General features: G+C 38.6%; 1 protein-coding gene across 8 annotated transcripts in view; it reads right to left on the reverse strand.

Annotated features, from left to right (window-relative positions):
- LOC123508078 (anillin-like) overlaps positions 1-24,424 on the reverse strand; it is a 27,455-nt gene extending 3,031 nt beyond the window's left edge. Inside the window, exons 1-22 of one of the 8 annotated variants that reach the window (XM_045261505.1) lie at positions 24,242-24,424; positions 22,488-22,611; positions 21,705-22,357; positions 21,077-21,109; positions 20,105-20,251; positions 19,489-19,727; positions 19,179-19,366; positions 12,887-13,011; positions 12,445-12,589; positions 11,895-12,110; positions 11,577-11,780; positions 10,184-10,313; positions 9,385-9,511; positions 9,119-9,244; positions 8,828-8,935; positions 8,471-8,590; positions 5,609-5,764; positions 5,370-5,496; positions 4,973-5,181; positions 4,605-4,787; positions 3,732-3,926; positions 3,460-3,632 (exon numbers count right to left, since the gene is read on the reverse strand). In XM_045261505.1, coding sequence (XP_045117440.1) covers positions 3,460-3,632; positions 3,732-3,926; positions 4,605-4,787; positions 4,973-5,181; positions 5,370-5,496; positions 5,609-5,764; positions 8,471-8,590; positions 8,828-8,935; positions 9,119-9,244; positions 9,385-9,511; positions 10,184-10,313; positions 11,577-11,780; positions 11,895-12,110; positions 12,445-12,589; positions 12,887-13,011; positions 19,179-19,366; positions 19,489-19,727; positions 20,105-20,251; positions 21,077-21,109; positions 21,705-22,357; positions 22,488-22,611; positions 24,242-24,409 — 3,896 coding nt within the window. In that variant the 5' untranslated portion in view covers positions 24,410-24,424. Of the gene's footprint in view, positions 1-3,459; positions 3,633-3,731; positions 3,927-4,604; positions 4,788-4,972; positions 5,182-5,369; positions 5,497-5,608; positions 5,765-8,470; positions 8,591-8,827; positions 8,936-9,118; positions 9,245-9,384; positions 9,512-10,027; positions 10,314-11,576; positions 11,781-11,894; positions 12,111-12,444; positions 12,590-12,886; positions 13,012-19,178; positions 19,367-19,488; positions 19,728-19,873; positions 20,252-21,076; positions 21,110-21,704; positions 22,358-22,487; positions 22,612-24,241 lie in introns of all 8 variants that reach the window. The other 7 variants (XM_045261504.1, XM_045261503.1, XM_045261501.1 and 4 more) reach the window with 7 other exon arrangements.
- Positions 24,425-24,928: the final 504 nt, after the last annotated feature.

The following is a 24,928-nucleotide window of genomic DNA, read 5'->3' on the forward strand; positions in this document are numbered from 1 at the left end:
TATTAATTTTAATGCAAGTTTAATTTTTGAGTTACTTGTGTTAACCTAAGGATGTAAAAATTCCATAACTAAGAAAGTAACGATTCTGTTTTGTAATCATGTGCATTGTGTATAATTTGTTGCATATTAATTATTTAAGATCATAGCAATACACTAGAAATTTAGAATAAACTAAACTTTTTCTATTTAATTGAAAAGATTAGGTGAAAGCTCATTTTTCTGAATTGGTCTACTAATGTCTAATGAATTAATATCAAAGGATGTCAGATTTAATTAAAGAGAAACATACACAACAAAATGAGTTTCTTTTGCTAATATTTTGTGTCTGTTTTACAATTTTAATAATTTTAAAAATATTCTTGATCGCCAAAATATCGTCAATAAAATTAACAATGAAAATGTACAAGACCAAATAGTCGCTAAAGGAGTAAGAAGTAAGAATTTAAAATAACTGACAAGAATCAGAAGACTGAGAAGATATTCATTCCAATTACTGAGTAATTTACCTTTGCAAATGGCTTTAAAAAGCTTTTAGAATTGCTCCTATTTCACAAACGTTCTCAGAAGGACTCACAGCATCCCCCAAAACAAAGCCTCCCATCTGATAACGCTCGCCGTCCACCAACTCATCCTGGTGTCCAGTGCAGTAATCACTATAAGTAGTAGTATCGGTATCGGTGGTATCGGGGTATCGGTCCAATGAGGTGGTATCAGTATTGGTATCGGAATCGGCCAAAATTTTGGTATCGGTACATCTCTATTTGTTAGTGTCTTATGTTGAAGCAAATAACCCATTTATGTGTCTTTCTTTTCCATTATAATCTCTTCTCCCATTTTGTATTTCCATGTAAGTCTTCTGTTAATTTTATCCATTTTCTTCACATGGCACCTCTTAGCATTAATTTTTTCCCCCCCCTTTTGACTTCATTCCCAGATCTTGTCAATATTTCCCTGCAATTCCATACAATCTTCATTGCTCTTTATTACTCTCAATAGTTTTGCATCATATGTAAACAAATGTATGTAGCTACTCAAACCCTCTTGTATATTCTTAATAACTTGGAACATAATTGGTGCCAGCACTGAACCCTGTGGTAAACCACTAGTTACTGTGCTCCAACTTGATAAGATGTCTCTTAACAGTCCTCATTTCTCTCTCTAAGTAGTCCCTCATCCAGCTACTTCCTTGTATTTCTACAGTGTTCTATTTTTCCATAAGATTTTCATGTGATACTCTGTCAAAAGCCTTTTTTTTTTTTTATACCCAAATACACTGTCCATCTATCCATCTCTTCTTTGTATCTCACCTATTGTTCTTATATAGAAACTTCAAAAATTTGTTATACATGCTCTTCCTGTTCTACAACGAAATTGGGAGTTATTTATAATTATATTTTCCTCCAGATATTACAACCACTTTTCTTTGATGACAATTTTGCAGATCTTTCCCACAACACTATCAATGACACTAGTCTATAAATTAAGGACCTGGTCTTTTTCCTCCTTTCTACATAGGCATGTATTTGCTTTTATTACACTCCCTTGGTACTCTCTCTTCCATCAGAGATGTTGATCACATCCCAAATCAGTTCCACCAGCTGTTGTCTACATTCTGTGTCCATCCTGACACTCTATCTAGCTCCATTGCTTTTATATCATGCTTCTCTAATAGTTTGCAAATTTTGTTTTTGCACCATGTTCTTTAACTCTTCCTGTGTCACTTCATCATTTAGCTCTATAAAATCTCATTCTATATTAAACACCTACCTAAAGTGGATAAAGTGGTGAGCGTGGCATCGAGCAGATGTCCACGCGTAGGTTCAAATCCCACCACATACACCCTTAAAACACTTTGCCATTTGTCGAGTGGTTTAAAGTTACCTACATGTCACCATAATACCCAGGTTCTACGTGGTTACACCCAAGATGAGCTTGGGTGATGATATGGGCCCTAATACAGGTACCACTATAAATAAAATTGCCTGCGCCATAAATGGGCAGAAGTTAAACAGTGCTTCCTACACACTCTTCAAGTGTGCCTACAGACGTTATAGGCCTTAACAGAGAGAGAAAAATCTTATTTCCCTTAATTAACTAATCAATGGTCTCTGTTCATCATCTTTCCATTTATATACTTGCAAAACAGCTTGAATGCCTCTTAATATCTCTTCACTACATCCCTTTTAAACTTCCTCTTTCTCCCTTCTTATTCTAATATATTCATTATAAGCCTCTTTATATTGTTTCCAATTGTCTTCATTTCTAGCATTATACCACATGTGTTTGCTCTCTTTTACTCTGTATACAGGAGCATATCTTTTCTCCCCCTCCTTGTACTTCTAGACATATTTCTCTTCCCTGATACTGTTTTGTTCTCCATGATTTCTTTCAATTAATACTGCTAAAATATTTACTTAATCCTTCAATATTTGTCTTAGCGTGATTCAATCTTCCTTGTTTGTGACCCTCTTTGGATTTCAATAATTCCTAATCCTCCAATTTGACTTCCAAAACCACAAGATCACATTTCCCCATTGGGCTATGATATCTAATGGTTGATTTATCTCTCTCTCTCTCTTTTTTTTTTTTTTTTTTTTTTTTGTGGGGTGGGGGATCAAGCATGGATGGTTCTTCTCTGTACCTTGTGTAGTCCTTCACCCATTGGTCCACTATATATTTACCATTGCCAGCACATTGATCAGCATAACCATTCACTTTCATTTCTTCCCAATTTATATTTTTGCTGTTAAAGTCTCACACAAGTAGTACTTTTCTGTCCCTTTTCAGCATGTCTAAGTGTGTATTGCAAATATGTTAAGTGTACACTTTTTAATGAAGTTTAAGATGAAACTCATATCCCTTACAGCATCACTTTCTGAAACACATCTTATCTACTTACATTCCATTGCTTTAAACTTTTACTTTTTTGTTTGACAGGCAATATGTATTTCAGTGTTTGATTTGTTCAATCATTATATTCTAAAATCACCCTTCTGTATTGCAAAATGTGTTCAGTATATTTCTAAGAACCAGAGTATCAAACAGTTAAGACTAAAAGCACTTTGTTGACTTTAAATAAATACAGGAATATGAAACACTAATTTACCAAATATACCTTGTGTGTAGCAAAGCAATTTATGTATACTAAGATTTTAACACAGTCTACTGGTCAGGGGAATGCAGGAGTTAGCTACTCCTCTGTTGAACCCCCCATGGCTATTCCCTTTGTTCTCATACATAGACAGACTAGTAAACATTTGTGAAAGGGAAGGATATGTCTGAAATTTTTGCAGAGATTTAAATGCATGCAAAGAAATTTGAGAAGGAAAGGGTGGTATGAATACTCTTCTACTGTGATTATTCTTTAGAGTTCTTAAATTAAGCACTGGACAAAGATAAAAGTAGAATAATATGGTCTGAGGAATGATGTGGACTAAGTATATATATATATATACATACTTTGTTACAACTGAAGATCCCTTCACTTCTTGAACTAAGTTTGTTTCTTCTCCTGGATGTGCAGGTCGTAGAAGGGTGAGTTGGAAAGTGTGTTGTCGGGCACAAATATCACGAGACACCAGTTCGACACGTCGTGTTGTGCAGGAACGGAGGTCCAGTTTTCCTGATGCCTCCTGAAGATCACAAAGTATTAATATATTGTCCTATTAAATAAAGGGACAATGATGGTTCACGTAGAAACAGATATGTTACTAAATTACTCAAGGACCTACCTTCCTGGTTTCATCATCAGGGTACTTCCAGTAACGTAGGTGCATTCCACTCAACACACACCATCGCCTATTCCATGCTCCATACCCACCCACATCTTCAAACATAGTGAGGAAGCCACGCTCTGTAATACCTCCTTCAAAGCTGCAGTTCACATGCATCAGCAAGTGTCCATCTAATGAAGAAGAATATGGCACCTGCAATACAAATACGTACAATGGAAAACTTTGTAAGTTTAGATTGAGTTCGTGATACGTATGTTTGCAATATACGTTTCTCACAATACATGGTTTCAATCACAAAACATTAATCATTTGTTTTCAATATGCTAAATGGAATTACTGATATGTAAATTTGATGACTATAAGGGAAAATGGTGTTTACCCTCAATACGCATGCATGTCTGACACTGGTGCCATTGAACCAATTCCTAAAATAGTAGTAGTCAGTTTGTCACCAGACTCCAAGGTGAATACGTGCACCTTTCCCTCACCCAACACACACACTACTGTTTCCCTATCCCCTCTGTCTCATCACTGCATTGTGATTTTCACTAGCCAGAGATCATCATGGCTCCACCCAGAAATTCCTAGAATCTAGATTAATTGAGAAATGAAGAACATTATTAAGTTACTGAAAAGGCATGAAGGAAAACAAACTCCCATCTCCAGAAACTACTTCCACCCTGCACAGGGAACAGTGTTGTAAAGAAACATCTTGTGAGATTCTGCAGCCTAGTTCTCTCTCCTCTTGCCTACTCAAAACTTCATTTCTTCTATGAATAATGTCTACAGCACCTGGTACATGAACAAAATAGAATAGTTATAGGATACACCAATCTTAAAAAAGACAAGCACATTCATATTCATATTCACCATTTCAAGAGTCCAGGCATTCCTAGTAAGAGTAGACATGTTAAGGTGAGTGAATCCAACTAGTTGAAAGGATGACGTGCGAACAGCAAATGGTCCACCAGGAGACTGGATAGATGGGGAAGCTGTTCGAGACTCATGCTTGTGCAGCTTCTTTAGGGGAGTCAGCTTCATGCGACTCTGTTCCTGTGAATGTTAAGCAAATCTTTTAAACACCCAAATAAAGAATTGTAAACACAGGCATCCTGCAGACAAAAATTTTCATTAATTGATTGATTTGCTATTACCTATACAGAACTGGGAAGCTATAGCCATTCTTTAAGATGGAAGAAATGGTGATTTCAATAACACTAGGAAAAACAATGATGCACCTTCTTCATATTCAACTGGCGAGGCTCCTGAGTGCTGAGAGCATATACTTCAAGAGTGATGTTAAAATTTGAGGTAAGGTGGTGGAGAGCGATGAGGTTTGGGAAAGTAACAGCTCCTTCCACTACACACTCTGGTGTTGTCATCAGCTGAGAGGAGATCACCTGCTCCCTATGCTTCACCAAGACCATTAGATGATACAAGTCATTACCTGAAATATGGGATATGTATTCCAATTATCCAGAATCAGTACAATGTTAAATTTGAAATAATCAACAAAATAACAATCTACACAAAAATATCAACCAGACATCCATGCAAAACATGGTATAGGTATACGTACTCGCATATCTAAGTGTATAAGGACTGTGCTTCTAAGACTGCAAAAATATCACTTACCTTTCATTCCTCTCTGGAGAAACTCATGTTTAAGTGGAACTGTTATGTTGCTGATACTGATTGACCCCATACAGGTGTCGTCACCTGCCCAACTCTGTTGACCCAAAGCTCCTTCAGCTTTTATTCTCTGTATAATAAAGAAAATACAAGTGATGACTTACCAAAGCAAAGGAATAAATATATTAGATTTGTGGAGGCAATTAAAATTGATAATGTTCTGATTTAGTGGTTTTAATTACCTGGATTTCATTTAGTGCTGACTGTCTTTTCTGGCTGGATAAAAGCAGGAGCTTCTCAGCCTCAACATGTTGTGGGGTGCCCTGCTGCTCTGGGCGTTTAAGAACTACTGACACTGCATTAGATGCCTGAGCTATCACACGCTGTTGCTCTAACACCTTGTAAGGACAGAAAGAAAGCATTAAAATTTTTTTGGTCACTACACTAAAACCTCCATTAATTGCAAAGCAACAAAATATGATATAAAAAATTTGTCCTGAGACAAACTTTATTGTCCACCTTCACTTTGCAATCTATTACAAAATATAAAAATCACAAAATCACCAATGCTTCCATCTTTTTTCTTTCATTTCTTTCTTAACTACAATAACACTGGTCAGAACCTTCAAACACCCCTATAATTACCATTGAAGTTAAAATACAGTAAACCCTCACTATACCGAACCTCTATATAACAATTTTCAGATATAACAACTGCATTATTCTGGCTGACCAATCCTCTGATATAGCGAATTTGGTTCAGTAAGTAGCAAACTTGGTTCGGCGCGTGATGAGCGGTTAGCGTCACACAGCCTCGTGACATGGCCCTGCAGCCCCACTCGGCTTGCTGCCTCAGTCTACACCCAGCATTCGTCCAGTAATCACAGTTTATTCTTGTGGAATTCGGGAAGGTAAACAAAGCACTCCTGGGCTTGGCAGCATTGACTGGCCTGACGCATGACCGAACGACTTATCTGATATAGCGAATTTAGGTCATTATAAAAGATGGATTTACCAACCCTTGGATACAATGAACTTTCGGTTATAACATTAGGCCTTACCCCCCAATTGGTTCGTTATAGTGAGGGTTTACTGTACCTTTCCTCATCTCCATGTCACCAATGGGGAGTTTTCAGAACTAAGCCACTACATCACTGGAGCTAAAATTATTGTAAATCTCATTTGCATACAGGTGAAAAGAATGGATTATTGTTACTTTCAAAATCATCTATTGACTTGAATATCCTACATGCATAATTTTGAAAGTTGGTCCAAATAAAATTTTTTTTATTATCTAGTAACACTGCTATGAACATTTTAAAATACAGTGTATTTCAAGTCTAAAATTGAGTTAGACAAAGTGTCATTATTGTACTATATAGCATGATATAACATACTCAGTAACATCATAATACATTGTTGATATAGTTATTTTCATGGAAATTTTAACATCTTTTCCACAAAGCAAGCAAACTTAAAGGAACCAAATACCAGAACTAACAATCTGTTGTTCATGGCATAGTGGCAAGGACACAGTAGCATGAATTAATTGTTTGTCCAACAATATGTTTGTTAAGCTCAACTAAGGGAAGCCAGTTAGATATTTGTTTTGGTTAGACAATACAGTACAGGCAACCCCCGCTTAATGAACGGATTACATTCCTAAAAACGTTCGTTGCGTGAATTTTTGTTAAGCGAACCAATTATAACAAGTTTGACCCCCGACTTGAACTTCCATTGAGAGTAAACAAAGCAAGAGTGCATCATAGTGCAGTAAAAGGTTTAATGAAAGTAAAAATGATGAAGTTAAACATTTAAGCAGTTTGATTTAAGACTAAGTCACTATAATGTACACTAATGTATGTATGTAAGTAACTTTATAATGTTGATCTTAAATTTATGAAGGGAGGGAGAGTGGAGCGGGAAAGGCGCATCAATGTACTGCTTAAACTTATGTACCACACTTCCACAAGGCTTTCCATTTTATCTACTGCAGACTCACGAGTTCAGATGGTTTTTTCAGCTTGCAAGGAAGATACGGTCTCAGCAGCCTTTTTAATAATCTGCTGACTTGAAAATAGCAGAGACAGTAGACGGAGTCAAGCCATGGTGGCGAGCAATGCTATTAGTTTTCTTGCCTCTCGTGTCTGTGAATGATATCAGCTTCATATCTTGAGTAAGAGACTTCCTGGTCTTCTTAGCAATGCTAGATGACATTGCAGGGCTGGTTGCAGGGCATTTCGGTGGCATGTTGAGCGAGGGAAGACGAGCTGCTGCTGACGCTGTTATTGTTTTGAACTAAAAGCGGGGAAGGGTAGGGGAGTGAGTGGGGCGCGTTTTGTCCACGAGAGGCGCTGGTGTATTCAAAAGCATGTTGGCTTGTGATACGGCGGGGCTTTCAAACTTGGAAAAAATTACCTAGATAAAATTTCATTAAAGCAAGTTTGATGTTCGTTATATGAACAGATGGTAGTAAAAGGAAACGTTTGTTGTAGCAAAATTTTGTTGTGTGAAAGTTCGCTAACTGTGAGTTGCCTGTATTACTACCGCCAGGGCACTCAAGTTGCTATTTCCATTAAAACTGTTGCTTCCATAATGTAGGAAGTTGATTTCTGTACCTTGAACATTCAAGTGGCACAGACATATTGTCTTCATGTTTACTGTCATCTGCATTATTACATTTCCAATCAATGGCATACTTTTTGGAAACTTATAGATGACCAAATACATCTAAATGCCAATTCAATAGAAAATCAGCTAAAGTACTTTTGATCATGAACAATTTGATTCAGGAATTGTGTAGAAAAGTATATCATATAAACTCAATGCATCCTTATGTATATATTGAATAAGAATGTAAGCATATTTGGCATTGCTCTTGTATGTGAGGTGACATGTCTGATACTGACACATGGCAACTCACTAGTTTATGAAACATCCCATTGAAATAACTCTTCTTCCTTTCTTGGTTTACCCAAGCACTCATTCAGTTTATTCAAATGTTTTCTCATCTTTTTTTCCTCTCCTTTCCACATTTGCAGTGAAACAAGACAATAGAAAGCAAGTGATGAGGAAAGCATGATAGCTGGGAACTAGTGGCCTACCTCCTCTTGCAACTCTTTGATGCGGGCGCTCACAGTTACTGATGGACTAACAGGCTCTGGGGAAGGTGAGTGTAGATCTGGCCGACGAATTATCTGTCGTACTGGGGTGCAGATTACATCCTGTGTGGGTTATCAAGACAAAAATATTATAGAAGCAAGAAGACAATTCAAACAATTGATTTTTCAAATTAAATAATGATATCATATTCAGTTCTAAATGTTCCCAGACTCTGCCGGTACGCTGAAAATCAAACAAAGAAGTTCCTTATAATGGGGATATAATTAGCCCACCCCCCCAAAAAAAACCCCACCTACATCAAGATTACTATACAGCACAGTATTTTTATGTGAACTTACCGGTTTCTGTTTCCTGTACATGGAGATAGAGTGGGCAAGAGTAACATCTTGTTCCTCTGTGTTATGACTGGGAGGTGTGTCATTGATTTTTGGAGTCTTGTAAACATTCTGGGACGGGCAAAAAATATGGTTTGATTAGTTTTGTAATGCAAGTTAACATCACAAGCACATCACTATCTTACTTCACCCAACTCCCATCTTAGGACTTGATCAAAGAAAGAACATGTCAGATGAGACAGATTCAAAGATTATATAGACATAATAGTTCTTAAAATTACCCTATGCACTAACCATATTGTCCCGTGAGCACTGTCTCTTTGGTGGTGTTGGTGACAAATCGTCATCCAAGGCTTCATCGATTGCATCATCAATGGCATCAAGAGCCTCCATTGTACTTTCAGACATGGAACTATTTACCTGAAATTGCACTTTGCTGTCACTGTTACAATAATCATCATACCTAACAAAATCTGTCACAATCTCAAATCTCGTAATTATCACAACAAACAAAATTTATCAAAACCTTAAATACCTAATCACATTAGCTCCAAACTTACACGGGTCTGAGAGTATGTACTTTCTTCAATCATAGACAGTGGCCTCCTGGATCCAGTGTTTGCAACTTTCTGAATCTTCTGTCCCAGACTCTCCATAGAGGTACATGTTAACACACTCTCTGCAAAACTGTAACATGAATTCTTTAATATTTTGTTCTTTATACTAGATATTAAATGAATATGTATACACAATAAAATTGTCTCATGAACAATGCAACAATCAGAAATAATAGTAACTAACTAACCATTACTTACAGGCTTTTTGTCTCACCTCCAGATGCACTTTGTTATCAATCTTCTACTTAAAACAGATAACAACATGCAATCAATAAATCATTCCTTTCAATTAAATGCACCAAAGAAGAAATGAGCTTCTTGATAATTTGCATGCTCTTTTGTTGCACTAATTCATCTGGCTATCATTCTAGGTATCACTTTATTAAACAAAAGCTGCTTAAAATACAGATTTGTTATGATGACAATTAAATGAAGATAAAGATGGATGTTAAGTAATCATTTGTATGTAGCTAGCAAAATACTAAAGCAGAAGTGGTCTAAAAAGGAAATTAGTAATTACAAAACAAACAGAATCACTAAGAATACTGATTGATAAACATTACACACGCAGCAAAACTTGTCATACCTAGAATCTGTCTCCTCATCTTGACTGTCAGGAGCTTCTGAGCGAGACTCAATATCTGAGAGTGATGGGTACAGGAAGCCTGGTTTCTTCTTTGGTGTGAATGGTTTCCTTGCAGGAGAGCAAACATCTGGAGGCAATATCATATTATATACATACCTAGAGTCCTTGACATCCTCATCCTGACTGTCTGGAGCTTCAGAGTGGGACTCAATGTCTGACAATGAAGGGTAGATGCAACCAGGTTTCATCTTTGGTATAAATTCTTTCTTGGGAGACTGATGAACTTCTGTAGAATGAAAAGCAAGAAATAAACAAGAATCTTAATTATAAATGTTGACAAGTCCAAAGAATTACAGTTTATGAGAAATTTAATGTACAGTAAACCTTTGATATAACAGATCTCGATATACCAAGTATCAGATATAACGGACAAAAAATCTGACTGGATGAACCCTCGCTATAACAGATTTTCATCTGTTAACACGAGGGCGTCATCCCCATAACAAGTTGTCACAGGAACTTCATGTGGTGTGCTGCTGGAGCAATGCGGCAGCAGGTATAAATACCAGACAAACTTCGCTATATAACGGATCTGTCTGGTATTTCCATTGGATATAACGACAAATCCCTGTCCTCGTATCTTTTATTATATCGAGGATTTACTGTACAGGCAACCCCCACTTAACGAAGGTTCACACAATGAAATTTCGCTACAACGAAGGTTTCATCTGCTCGTTTAACGAACACCAAACTCGCTTTAACGAAGTTTTATCCAGGAAATTTTTTCCAAGTTTGAAAGCACCGCCATGTCATGCAAGCCGACAGGCTTTTGAATACATTAGCGCCTCTTGTGGACAACATGCGCACCACTCGCTCCCCTAGTTCAAAACAATAAGTGTCAGCAGCAGCTCGTCTTCCCTCGCTCAACTTACCACCAAACCGTCCTGCAATGTCGTCTAGCGTTGCTAGGAAGACCAGGAAGTCTCTTACTCTCGAAGTGAAGCTGGATATTATTCACAGACACGAGAGAAGCGAGAAAACTTGACTCCATCTACTGTCTACTATTTTCCAGTCAACAGACTCTATTAAGAAGGCTGGTGAGACCATATGTTCCTTGCAAGCTAATAGAACCACCTAAACTCGTGACTCTACAATGGATAAAATGGAAAGCCTTGTGGAAATGTGGCACATAAGTTTTGTATGTGATACAATGATGCACCCTTTGTTTACATTCCACAGGTTGCCAGTTAGTGTCTTTCCCGCTTCACTCTCCCTCCCTTCATAAATTTAAGATCAACATTATAAAGTTACGTACATTATAGTGACTTAAATTAAACTGCCTAAATGTTTAACTTCATAATTTTTACTTTCATTAAACCTTTCACTGTACTATGATGCACTCTCACTTTGTTTACTCTCAGTGGAAGTTCAAGTCAGGGGTTAAACTTGTTATAATCGGTTCGCTTAATGAAGTTTTTTTTTTAGGAACGTAACCCCTTCGTTAAGCAGGGGTTGCCTGTATTTCCCGATTCAGTACAATTAAACCTACTTAGTGGAGACAATTGGGTGCGTCTAGCAACAGCATCCTGAAGGGGTGGGGCTTCTGGGATGACGTCCTTGTAGAGGCGAGGAGGTTTGGGAGGTCCAGGCATGTTGTCCTGGGAAGAGTCCTCGGAGGTGGATGACTCTCCAATTGATTCATCACTCTCCAAATACTCTGATTCTGACTCCACAGGATATCTTGGCTTCTCATCTTTACATAAGTGGCACAAAGGAGACATTAGAAACGAGGTTGTGCTAATGATGTTACCAATTGTGCTGCAAAAATAAAAATATGCACAAACATCAAAAAGAAAAATATAATTACTTAATGACTGATGTCTATTTTCAATGTTGTTTGATTTTGGCATTTGCTTTGGCTTCTTGAACCTGTTCAGCAGAACTTCCATCTCCTGCTGGCGTTCTGCTCGCACTTTTGAGGAAATGTCATTGTCCTGCCAACTGTCTTCAATGTATTCAAAGGCTTTCCTTTGTTGTTCAAAGTTAGTGATCCTTTTTTTATCTGGAGACATGTGCTTATCATCTGTAAATATTCATAAGAAAACAAGAGCTATATTTATAACTCACCTATCAAAATACCTTACATATTGAAATGCTTGACATAAAGAGAGGGCATAAAATAAAATATATAAGAGGTTTTGATAATGTGCTAGGTAGGTGGTAGATTGTCAAAGGGAATGAAACACTTATGTGAATAGTAGAGTAAATATTTGGGGAAGTAAATGCTCTTATATTTGAATGAACTGTAAGTGTGATGGTGAAGGTAAGCGAAAGGAGAGAAAAAAATGTTAGCTAAAGGTTAGAGTTAGAGCATGGCAAGTAATGATTTAGTCACAAAAAAATCATACAACTCTTACTCTTCTGGGATACAGATCCATGGTGTTCAAATGTAGAAGCAGCTTCTGATGCCATCCTCTTAGAGGGTCTTTGTACAGGCTGGGAATGAGCCACAGAAGAGTGGATAGCTGCTTCTTGGCTCCCAACACTACCACTTTGGAGAGCCTGGCAATTTTCAGCCATTACCAATGTATAAAACATAACAAAAAAATATATGCTATCATAAAAATATATAAATAAATAAAATAAAAGTAACAATAACAATAATAATAAAAATAAAAAAAATAATAATAATATAGAAGGAAATACAAATATAAATCATGCAGCTACCTTGAATTTTCATCTGTATGTCTATCATGGGATAAACAAAACATTCCCTTACGAGGAAATGGGATAGTTAAATACTACATAATATGGCCAAAAAAAAAAAAAAAAAAAAAATTGAACTGCAAAGATATCAACCTTGGCTGGAACTGGCTGGCCAAATGGAGCCTTAGGGACCAAAGCTCCACCTTGCTTCTTGCTGAAGATGGCAAGACGTTCCTGCACACTCATCTCTGCTGGATCCTTCTGGGGTTCTTGCTTTTCTATAACCAATAAAACATATACATATCTATCTACTTACCTATGTGCATGTATGTGTGTGCATGCACGCATGCATGCACACACCCACCCACCCACACTCACACTTGGCTCACAACTGAGAAGTCCCAGGTTCAAGTACTGGTATGGTGAGGGAAACAGTTGAACTTCTCTCTGTTCAACTAACAACTTGATATGGGATATAACTAGAGGGGCTGTGACCTCATTTTCATGATGTGAATAGCCTCAATTCTATCCAAAGATTGATCATTATGAGCTCTAAGCTCTTTCTGTATAGGAATAACTTGCTGGATGACCACCACACAACGGTGATGATCTTTTTTTTTTTCTTTATGTAGGGAAGAGCACCAGCCACAGAAAAAAGCCCACTTGAGTGCTGGCTCTCTAAAAAGTGGAATAGCGTCAGCCAAAATTAGGGAGCAAATGCCTCGATACTTCTCTCTTAAAGGAAGACAACTCGTAGGAATTCGGAAATACAGATGCAGGGAGGGAGTTCCAGAATTTACCAGTGAAAGGTATGAATGATTGAGAGTACTGGTTAACTCTTGTGTTACAAAGTTGGACAGAATAGGGATGAGAGGAAGAAGAAAGCCTTGTGCAATGAGGCCGCAGGAGGAAGGGAGGCATGCAGTTAGCAAGATCAGAAGTTAGCATGAAAATAGCGATAAAAGATAGAAAGAGATGCAACATTTCGGCAGTGAGAGAGGCTGAAGACAGTTAGTCAGAGGAAGGGACTTGATGACACGAAAAGCTTTTGATTCCACCTTATCTAGTAAAACTGTGACTGGAGCCCCCACAAACATGCGAAGAGTACTCCATACATGGGCGGATAAGACCCTTATACAGAATAAGCAGTTGGAGGGACAAGAAAAACTTGGAGACGCCTCAGAATGCCTAACTTCATAGAAGCTGTTTTAGCAAGAGATGAGATGTGAAGTTTCAAGTTAAGATTATGAGTAAAGGACAGTCCAAGAATATTCAATGTGGAAGAGGAGACAGTTGAGTGTCATTGAAGAAGAGGGATAGTTGTCTGGAAGGTTGAGTTGATAGATGGAGGAATTGAGTTTTGAGGCATTGAAAACTACTAGATTTTCTCTGCCCCAATCGGAAATCTTAGAAAGATTGGAAGTCAGGCGTTCTGTGGCGTCCCTGCGTGATCTGTTGACTTCCTGAAGGGTTGGTCGTCTCTGAAAGAACGTGGAAAGATGTAGGGTGGTATCATCAGCGTAGGAGTGGATAGGGCAAGAAGTTTGGTTAAGAAGGTCATTAATGAATAATAGAAAGAGTGGGTGACAGGACAGAACCCTGAGGAACACCACTATTAATAGATTTAGGAGAAGAACAGTGGCCGTCTACCACAGCAGCAATAGAACGGTCGGAAAGGAAACTTGAGATAAAGTTGCAGAGAGAAGGATAGAAGCCGTAGGAGGGCAGTTTTGAAATCAAAGCTTTATGCCAGACTCTATCAAAAGCTTTTGATATGTCTAACGCTACAGCAAAAGTTTCACCGAAATCTCTAAAGAGGATGACCAAGACTCAGTAAGGAAAGCCAGAAGATCACCAGTAGAGCGACCTTGACGGAAGCCATACTGGCGATCAGACAGAAGATTGTGAAGTGACAGATGTTTGAGAATCTTCCTATTCAGGATAGATTCAAAAACTTTAGACAAGCAAGAGATTAAAGCTATAGGACGGTAGTTTGAGGGGTTAGAACGGTCACCCTTTTTAGGAACAGGCTGAATGTAGGCAAACTTCCAGCAGGAAGGAAAGGTAGAAGTCGATAGACAAAGTTGGAAGAGTTTGGCCAGGCAAGGTGCAAGCACAGAAGCACAGTTTTTGAGAACAATAGGAGGGACCCCATCAGGTCCATAAGCCTTCCGAGGGTTTAGGCCAGCAAGGGCATGGAAAACATCATTACGAAGAATTTTAATTGTAGACATGAAATAGTCAGAGGGAGGAGAGGGAGGGACAAGCCCAGAATCATCCAAGGTGGAGTTGTGAGCAAAGGTTTGAGAGAAGAGTTCAGCTTTAGAGACAGAAGAGATGGCAGTGGTGCCATCAGGATGAAATAAAGGAGGAAAGATGAAGAAGTGAAGTTATTTGAGATGTTTTGGCTAGATGCCAGAAGTCACGAGGGAGTTTGAGTTTGAAAGATTTTGACATTTTCTATTTATGAAGAGTGTTTGGCAAGTTGAAGAACAGACTTGGCATGATTCCGGGCAGAGATATAAAGTGCATGAGATTCAGGAGATGGAAGGCTCAAGTACCTTTTGTGGGCAACCTCTCTATCATGTATAGCACGAGAACAGGCTGAGTTAAACCAAGGTTTAGAAGGTTTAGGTTGAGAAAAGAATGAGGAATGTACGCCTCCATGCCAGACACTATCACCTCTGTTATGCGTTCAGCACAAAGAGATGGGTCTCTGACACGGAAGCAATAATCATTCCAGGAAAATCAGCATAATACCTCCTCAGGTCCCCCAACTGGCAGAGGCAAAACGCCAGAGGCACCTTCGCTTTGGGGATCCTGTGGAGGGATTGGAAAAATAGGACAAGATACAGAAATGAGATTGTGATCGGAGGAGCCCAACGGAGATGAAAGGGTGACAGCATAAGCAGAAGGATTAGAGGTGAGGAAGAGATCAAGAATGTTGGGCGTGTCTCCAAGACGGTCAGGAATACGAGTAGGGTGTTGCACCAGTTGCTCTAGGTCATGGAGGATAGCAAAGTTGAAGGCTAGTTCACCAGGATGGTCAGTGAAGGGAGAGGAAAGCCAAAGCTGGTGGTGAACATTGAAATCTCCAAGAATGGAAATCTCAGTGAAAGGGTAGAGGGACAGAATGTGCTCCACTTTGGAAGTTAAGTAGTCGAAGAATTTACTATAGTCAGAAGAGTTAGGGGAGAGATAAACAGCACAGATGAATTTAGTTTGAGAGTGACTGTTAAGTCAAAGCCAGATGGTGGAAAATTCGGAAGACTCAAGAGTGTGGGCACGAGAGCAAGTTAAGTCGTTGCGCACATAGACGCAACATCCAGCTTTGGAATGAAAATGAGAATAGAGAAAGTAGGAGGGAACAGAGAAGGGCTACTGTCAGTTGCCTCAGACAGCTGTGTTTCAGTGAGGAAAAGAAGAGGTTTAGTAGAGGAGAGGTGGTGTTCTAGATTGAAAATTAGAACTAAGACCACGAATGTTGCAGAAGTTAATGTAGAAAAAGTTGAGGGAAGTGTCAATGCATTTGGGGTCGTTATCAAGAGAGGCGTCAGATCTGGGGACATTTTTGGTCCCCTCCCCAGAAAGGGACTCCGAGGCATTGATTGGAGTTCGCATTTTTCTTTTAAATTTTGATTTTCAAGTGAAGGGTGTATGAGTGGTAAGTGTATGTAGTTTTGTGTGAAGGAGAGTTGTCTTTAGAGGGCAGACTGTGACTGCCCCCTTGAGTTGTGAGACACAAAGGGAAACGTTCAGCGAAATCACAACTAGCTTTAATGGAAGGTTCACAGCATCCTCTGAACTAGTGCTATTAGATCTCTCTGGGATTAAGTTATTGTTTCAGTAGGTGTCTACTACCTCCTCCTGGGAATTACATGTATAGGTACATATAATGAACCTCGCTTTCAAATTAGTTTCCAAAGGCCTTTCACAAACCAAAATGATCGAAAACCTAAACCATTTTCCTTTTAGGAATCAACGTAACAGATTTATCCATTCCTGAATCCCAGGGGTGTTTGAGAGAGTGACTTAACATGCAGTCCATGCTCCCTGCATTACTTATCCTCTATTAAATGCTTTTGTGTGCCTCTCAGCTGGAAGAAACAAAGGATTGGGCTATAAAGACCTAGTGGTTCTTATGAGCCCTAGAGTAGTCCTGTAAAGCTATCACAGGTGTGGCAGCTGACTGGTCATCTTCAAGATGGCACAGGTGAGACAGACGGTGACATGGTACCGTGAAGGGTGGATGCCTGAGGCCACCAGGAGGGTGGGCAAGTCAAGTTATTGTGCTTAGGGCCAAGAGTTGAGAGTGACGTGTAGTGCATGGGAATTGAAATGTGAGCAGTGAAACAGGAAGTGTTCGATAGTCTTGAGAACAGTCCTTCATCAGGGGCAGAACAAGTCAGAGGATTTATGTCCTGAAATAGGTGCTTTTGTGCTGTGATGATGTCCTTAGCCCATATGGCAGCCCAAACAAACATCTCTCGAAATCTTGTGACTCCCGAAATTTGCCATACCAGCAAAACCATATTTGAAATAACGCTGTACTGTTCAATGAACATGCAAAATAGAAAATTAAGATAACTTTACTATAAATGTGGAACTAGAAAAATTACTTTTCCGAGATGCTTTGCTAGTATGTCAAGTCTTGGGAGTCACGTGATTCTGTGAGATGTTTGTTTGGGCTGCCATGTTGGTTAATGATGTCATCACAGCTGATTGCATAAGAGGCAGCTCACCTATTTCAAGACAGGTAGTGATGCATGACAAATGTCATCTGGAAGATCTGCATATGCCATCTTGCTGTCAGTTAAACACTGTTATTATAACAATGATCCTTTGTTTACTCCAGCTGAGACAAACACAAAAGCATTAGAAAGAGGATACATACTGCAGGGAGTATGGGGTGTGCTGAGTCAATCCAAATTTCGGCCAATTGGTTTGCCCATAGACATTCCCACGGATTGTTCAAAAATCAAGTTTTGGTACAACAATTGGGGCAATTTTAAGCTTCAAATTTTGTCTGGTAACTGATTTGTTAAAAAGAGGGAGACATTCGGCAAGTCAGGTTCCATTGGATATATAATATACATATAAACCAAGTTATCCACAACTAGCTACTATTTGTTCTTCCAGACAATTTTCTTGCTTTTTATTTAAAATTTCATCAATATATCTATTTTTCCATCCATAAAACATACATCTTTATATAGTTGAAAAATCTACCTATACATCCTCACGAACTCTTGAAAGAACGTTTGGGCATTGGAGGAGTACGGGAATACCTCATGAGCTATGTTGTCATGTCTCCACAAGACCAATTATCAACTTAACACATGGGTGGAAAGGACAGGCAACCCTCCTACCTCTTCTCTCAAAACAGTTAAAGAATATGTTACATAATTTTCATTACATAAATATTTGTAACCTTTGACACACTAAAGACAGCATTAAATATGGCGTTTACATTACAGCCCAGCTCTTGCCTTTATCTTATCTGGTTTTACTTCAATACCTTAGTGTTCTACCACCCTCCCTCTAAGAATAGGGACAGAATAGGGATGAGAGGAGGAAAGCCTTGTGCAGTGAGGCCCCGGAGGAGGGGAGCCATGCAGTTAGCAAGAAAATAGCATTAAAAGAGGAAGAGATGCAACATTACAGTGGTGAGAAAGAGGCTGAAGACAGTCAGTCAGAGGAAGAGTTGATGAGATGAAAAGCTTTTGATCACCCTATCTAATAAAACTGTGAGTGGAAACCTCTCCAAACATGCAAAGAATACTCCATACAAGGACAGATAAGGCCCTTGTACAGAGTTAGCAGTTGGAGGGGCGAAAAAAACTAGCGGAGACGCCTCAAAACGCCTAACTTCATAGAAGTTGTTTTAGTAAGAGATGAGACATGAAATTTCCAGCTAAGATTATGAGTAAGGATAGACCAAGGATATTCAGTGTGGAAGAGGGAGACAGTTAAGTGTCATTGAAGAAGAGGGGATAGTTGTCTGGAAGGTTATGTCGAGTTGATAGATGGAGGAATTGAGTTTTTGAGGCATTGAACCCTACTAAGTTTTCTCTGGCCCAATCACAAATCTTAGAAAGATCAGAAGTCAGGCGTTCTGTGGCATCCCTGTGTGCCACCCATCACTCTGTCTTGAGTCACCTGACCCTACCAATAACCACCCCATGACAACACAGTAGAGCTATGTTATCAAATGTAACATTCATGTGAAACCCAGACCATTATTTTGAAATCCAAACCATTTGTAGCACTGCATTGTTTGGTAAGCAAATTAATCAATGTTCAATATTTAAATTTCAATTAAAAAATAAAAAGAACCAACACATTAAAGAAAACTGTGATAAGGCACATTACCTAATGGTGCTTGCTCAATGCCTAAACATTCTTTCAAGAGCAGAGTATAATCCACTTTGTACTGATAACTTACTTGCACTGTCAAAGGCTGCAGCTCTTTCTCTAACAGAAGAAGAGAATGGCTGGTCTACAAGAGGTACAGCTTGGGGCATAGGAGCTTCTCCTTTTACCACTTCTCCAATCGGCCCAGGTTTATGTGGACTAACCTCACGCCAACTTTTGCGTTCAGATGTGAAACGTTTAAATCCACTCTGATTGTACCTGGTTGGGGGTGGGGTGGGGGGGAATTTATATTCTTAAAAAAAAAATGCAATAGTTACATTTATATAAGCAAATCAATACAACACTGGGTGTCTATGTCCACATTTCAGGCTTTGACCTACTTTTCAGGACTCTTTGATGGGCTTTCATGGTTCACAGAAGCAGACTGGGAAGGGATTTCAGTGTTGCTAGTAGAGGTCACTTGTTGGTTTTTCTTAGGTGAAGGAACTTTCTTCGGACTCTCAGTTTTTCTTGGGCTACGAGAGCGGTCAGTTCGCTCTGGAGATGCCTGACGAATGTGTTGCTCCCAACGACTTCTCATTTCTCCCACTTTGGATGGGCTGACATCTCGTCCTCGTCCCTAACAATCAACTTTATTACATAAGACAAATTCATATATGTATAGCCAAGAGATGATTTATATGACTAATGTCACAAGAGAGCAGCCAGTAATTATACATGCTTGCAATGCTAAACACATGTAAAACAAGTTAATACACATCATACCTTAATCTTTGTTTCAGGACTGGATACACGAGCAAACAGGCGAGAAGGACTTGACACTGGACTTTTGGGCAGACATGACACAACCACAGGAGGTGGTGGCGGCAGTGGCAAGCAAGTGTTAGAGGTTTGAGTGACAGGCAAGCAGGCAGTAGAACTTTCTTGCTTTGTTACTTGACTGGATTTTTGAGGACTGTTGCTTCTTATAAGTTCTGCAAGACTTATGCTTCTCACCTTAGAGGGGCTGGCAGGAGGTGAAGGAATCCTTGTTGTTGAGAAAGTCTTGGATGGACTTTCTTCATTTGCATTTTTCTGTTGGTCTTTCTTAAAATCATAGTAGAGTTTTGAGCGAGAGTCAGTCGGGGTAAAACCTTGTGCTTCCTGTCCAACATAAAAATAACAAATCATAAAAGCTATCTCTTCATTTCCCCAAATGTTTTCATTTATACATGTATCAAGCATTTATCAATCCTTTGGACATGAAAATATATAGATAAATAAAAAAAATTTTTTTTTATGTATATCACTTAAATGACCCATACTTAAAAAAAAAACCTTACAACTCTGCACAAAAGATACATTTGGTGAAGACTGGTATAACCAGGAATATGTATAATAATAATAATAATGATGATGATGATAATAATAAAAATAATACAGGTAGTTGTTGACTTACTACCTATGTGACTTAGGACTGACTGCATTATGACCACTTTTCTAGATGTTTTAGGCTAGCTGCTGGTGCTGCCTGGCGACTAGGAGGCTATTGTATTATGCCATAGTGCTTGACTTAAATTGGACGAACTTAATAACAATAATGTGATTCAAATTTGACAAATATAAAAACAAAAACTAAACTGTAGAATGTGGTCAAACATGATAACTACTAAGACAATGATGATACAAAGGTTACAATAATGAGAAAATAAAATGTTCATAAAATATGATACAACATATATCAGCTCCTAACCAGATCGATTAACGACTGGTCTCTTGGAACCAATCTCGATCATAAGTCAACTACTACCTGCAATAACAATAGGACAAACAATACAATTTTTTTTCAGTTGTTGTACTTTAATACCATGTAAGCAAAGAATACCATGGAAACTTAGCACTATTTGATCTAAAGCATAACTTAGATTACTCTTAACTTTGAGAAGTATCCTAACAGCTGTTAGTTGTGGAGTCTGTATTCAAACTTACCAAAGCTTCTTGTAAACCATCATTTAGATTGATCTGCAATAAGTTATACAAGCTGTTATTCAAGCAAAAAATCAAAGGAAGATAAGCAGAGAATACCCATTGTATTACATGCATTTCATAACAAGTGCAAATCCCAGGAAACACTGAAGGAAATCCCTGAACATATAAGTTCTTCCACCTGTTACATTCACAGGCAATGTTTGCTGCCCATCCATTCGCACAGAGGTTGTTTTGTTTTACTTTATATTGATGTTGCTATGTATATACCATTATTTTATTTGCTTTTAAATGTAAATTAGGGTAACTAAGCCCACCATTAATCAAGGAAAAGAGAAACAGAGATACTGCTTAACTGCCTCTCCCAAGAAGCAAGTCAGGTAACTTCCAAATGAAAAGGCCAAACCAGTTCTGGAAGTGTCCTGATACTTGCCCTTTGAAGTATGTATTAAGCAAACTTAAAAGAGCTATAACCATGAAAATATAGATGGAAACCACATGCATACAGAAAAATTCAACAATAACAGGTGGTAAAACTTAGGGATAACTTTGTTGTGCACACTCTTATACTTATTGCTTCAATTCTTCATTAAAAATTTCTATCAAAATCACTCAAACTTGGTTTACTTACCAATGAATTAAGCAATCCTCGGTCCCAGAGTAGTTTTTTTGTGGGAGAGGCATTGGCATTCTGGCTTAACTCTGTCTTGTTTGGTGTCTGAAGATTGGACTGAAGCTTGGGATGCTGAGCAACATGAGGAGAGGAAGGTGCCTTAGTGGCTGGAGACAAGGAAGCATAGCTTGAAAGAGAAGACTCACCACCACTACCAACACTGCCATAAGATGACGTTGACGATGAGCGTGAAGGGCTTTGAAGAACATTAGTGTTTTTTGTTAGTTCCTCTACTTCCAGTGGCTTGATCTTACCAGGATTAGAAGCAGATAGAGAGTAAGCACCATGCACATCAAACTTTTTTGGTGAAGCAGAGTTCCCCCCTACTGCTACCTGAGAGCCATGACTAGATGAGTGATAAGAGTAGTCATCATCCCAATTATTTATTTCTTGACATCTCTTAGCCAGAGAGGTCAGTCTTGGCTTATGAGGGGAAGTGGGGCCTTGGTTCTCTCCAATTTTGACTGGCTGATGCATTTCCATATCTCCAGGCTCCTTTCTCAATTTCCTGTCTGGACTGAAGTCAGATTTTTTTGGGAGCGAGGCAGTCCTGGGAGGCTCAATGTTATCAACAGATGGTTGAAGTGGACTAAGAGCCTCACTGGAGTTACCTATTGTTAAAAAGTAATCAAGGAATTTAGTAGTTTTAATTTTTTTGCATTTCAAATATATCTCTGAGTTGCTCAACCACATAAATATGAATAATAAAAAAAAAAACAACAGCATTCTGTCCAACAGTACCTGAGTGAAGAGCACTGAGATGCTTCAACCTGGAGCGAGTGGAATCTGACATAGACACATTTTCCTTGTTCCCCAATGTCTGGGCCACTGCTGCCCGTCGCGCATGGCTTCGGGCCATCATCCTCTGTTGAAAAATTTAAAACTTTAGCTTGAAATTTAAGATAGTAAAACAATAAAAATCAATAGATGAAAAGCAGTAAGAAAAAATAATGGTTTAGAATAGCCACACAAAATAAGCTAAATTTCACTCTTTTACCAGTCTCTATTCCAGACGAAATAATTTTTCTTCCTGGTAGTTTTTTGGCTGTTTTGATTTAATCTGCTTTTTTTCACAATAAATTACCAGTTTTCTACTTTTTTCCTCCTCACTTCAAGATTCCCTATTGCATCAGAAACTAATGATTTGCAACAAAAAAAGAAAATCATACAAAAAAAGTCCTCAAAAATAAGTAACAGCAATAACGGTACTAACAATGTTGACCCAGAGAGACTGGGCTGGTGCTCACCCATGACTTTCAGCCAGCTATCATGTATCACCACCTAACCTAACTGATTTCCAATCACTAGCCAAACACCCTGGTCACTCCAGCCAGCATTATGATATGAAGCTAGGTTGGAGGCAGCATTGCCAGGATATCAGTGTGATTCGGGCCAGAACTGGAGAAACTAGGGATCAGAATGGCCAGAGCCAGTTCTTGACCTAACCTAATGGCACCAACTTAACCTAAGCAAATTAATATGGGGTTTAAATTACACAAAATGATGAGTTCAAACTAATGAGAAGAGCAAATAAAGCCATGATGAGACAAGTGAAATACTGAAACTTGGAGGGAGGAAAAAAAAAAAGTAAAAAGGCTGCAGGACTAATGTGGTTATCCCTCGAGAAATGGGTAGGAAGTTAAGATTACATAAGATCCACAGATTAACAGACGACATTTTATTTTTAAGAAAGTTAGCTTAAGTGAAATAATTCAATGTGAAGTTATTGAATGTATTCATTGTAACCACAAAATTTTCAATTTGGATTTCACTCCTATAATCATACAACATATCCTGACTTCTACCACATCTTGAACAATCATTGCTTGCTTTCAGTTCAACATAATGAGTTTGTTTTTTCTCACCTATTCAAACATCTGTATGTTCTCTAGTCGTTTGGGCCATGTGCATAACATATATTTCTAAAATTTAAATACTTTGAGAGAACATAGATATCATGAGTATTTTCATAGTAAATCATTACCTGCATCTATACTCAAGCACGTCCCTAACATGATTCAAATGATGAAACTAAACACCACATCTAAGTGGAGCGGCGGTTGGAACAGATAACGAAGGCATTCATCGTTCCCAGTAGTTAGCTTACATGCAGTTTCATCAGGAAATACGCACTCCTCTGGTTTCTAAAAGTGCTTATCATAAACTTTATCTTACAGCAACATGGCAAAAATAAATGGGCATATTCCAGCATCGATCAGACAGACACCTCACAACTAACCTTCCACTCCAGATCCTATACCCCCTCTTAGCTACATCTCTACACCCTCAATATACACACTACTGGATTACCAGTTTATATTATCAACACACAGCACAGTAGGCTCACCAGTCTCCATTGAATTATCTCAAGAGCCATAAGACGTTTGGACGACTGATTAAGCTATTAATCCTCACAAAATACCACCTTCACCTCACACCAGTAATAAATGAGCACCAAGACAGTCTAAGACTCCATCACATATGTGCTGCCTTACCTGAACAAATGGATCCGTCATCACGGCGGGAAGAAAGTACACGAAAGTACCAGCAACTGCTTCTTCCTTGATGCCTTCCTTTTGGATTTCAAACTGAACCACCCGACGGGACAGCACAAGTGCGCCTGCGCGTCCCGCCTCTGGGTGGTGTTGCCAGATCCATGTCATGTGTTTTGAGCCGATTATTAAAGTTGCCCCACATGAGTGTAAAAATACAGAAATACAGTAATGATATATATGATGATGACCTAAAATAGTCAGCAAGAACACTGCTGCCGAATAAAAATGGCAGATGATTGAAATAGTCAGTTATCAATTCGCTGGGATGTCGGACAAAATTTATGAAGGAAGTGGTATGTGGTTTTCTATGTGTTCATACAAGGACTGCCACATGCATATGTAATGATTGTATGCCATTTTTAGTTCGTGTAAAAATGTATAATGATAAATGTATAACAATGTCAATATTTAGCAATGACATTCGGCAACTGTTTGTTTACATTGACAAGAGAGCAGCGGGCATCGAGCACGTGACTTGGCGCAGAGAAGAAAGAAGTTCAAAGAACGACACAAGCCGGTAAGAATAAGGTATCAAAATATAGTGTCCACATCTCTCTCTCTCTCTCTCTCTCTCTCTCTCTCTCTCTCTCTGAAAAAAGGAATAAATAAATATATAAGCAAATGAAT

The sequence above is a fragment of the Portunus trituberculatus genome, chromosome 24, assembly GCF_017591435.1.
Source record: "Portunus trituberculatus isolate SZX2019 chromosome 24, ASM1759143v1, whole genome shotgun sequence".
NCBI lineage: Eukaryota > Metazoa > Arthropoda > Malacostraca > Decapoda > Portunidae > Portunus > Portunus trituberculatus.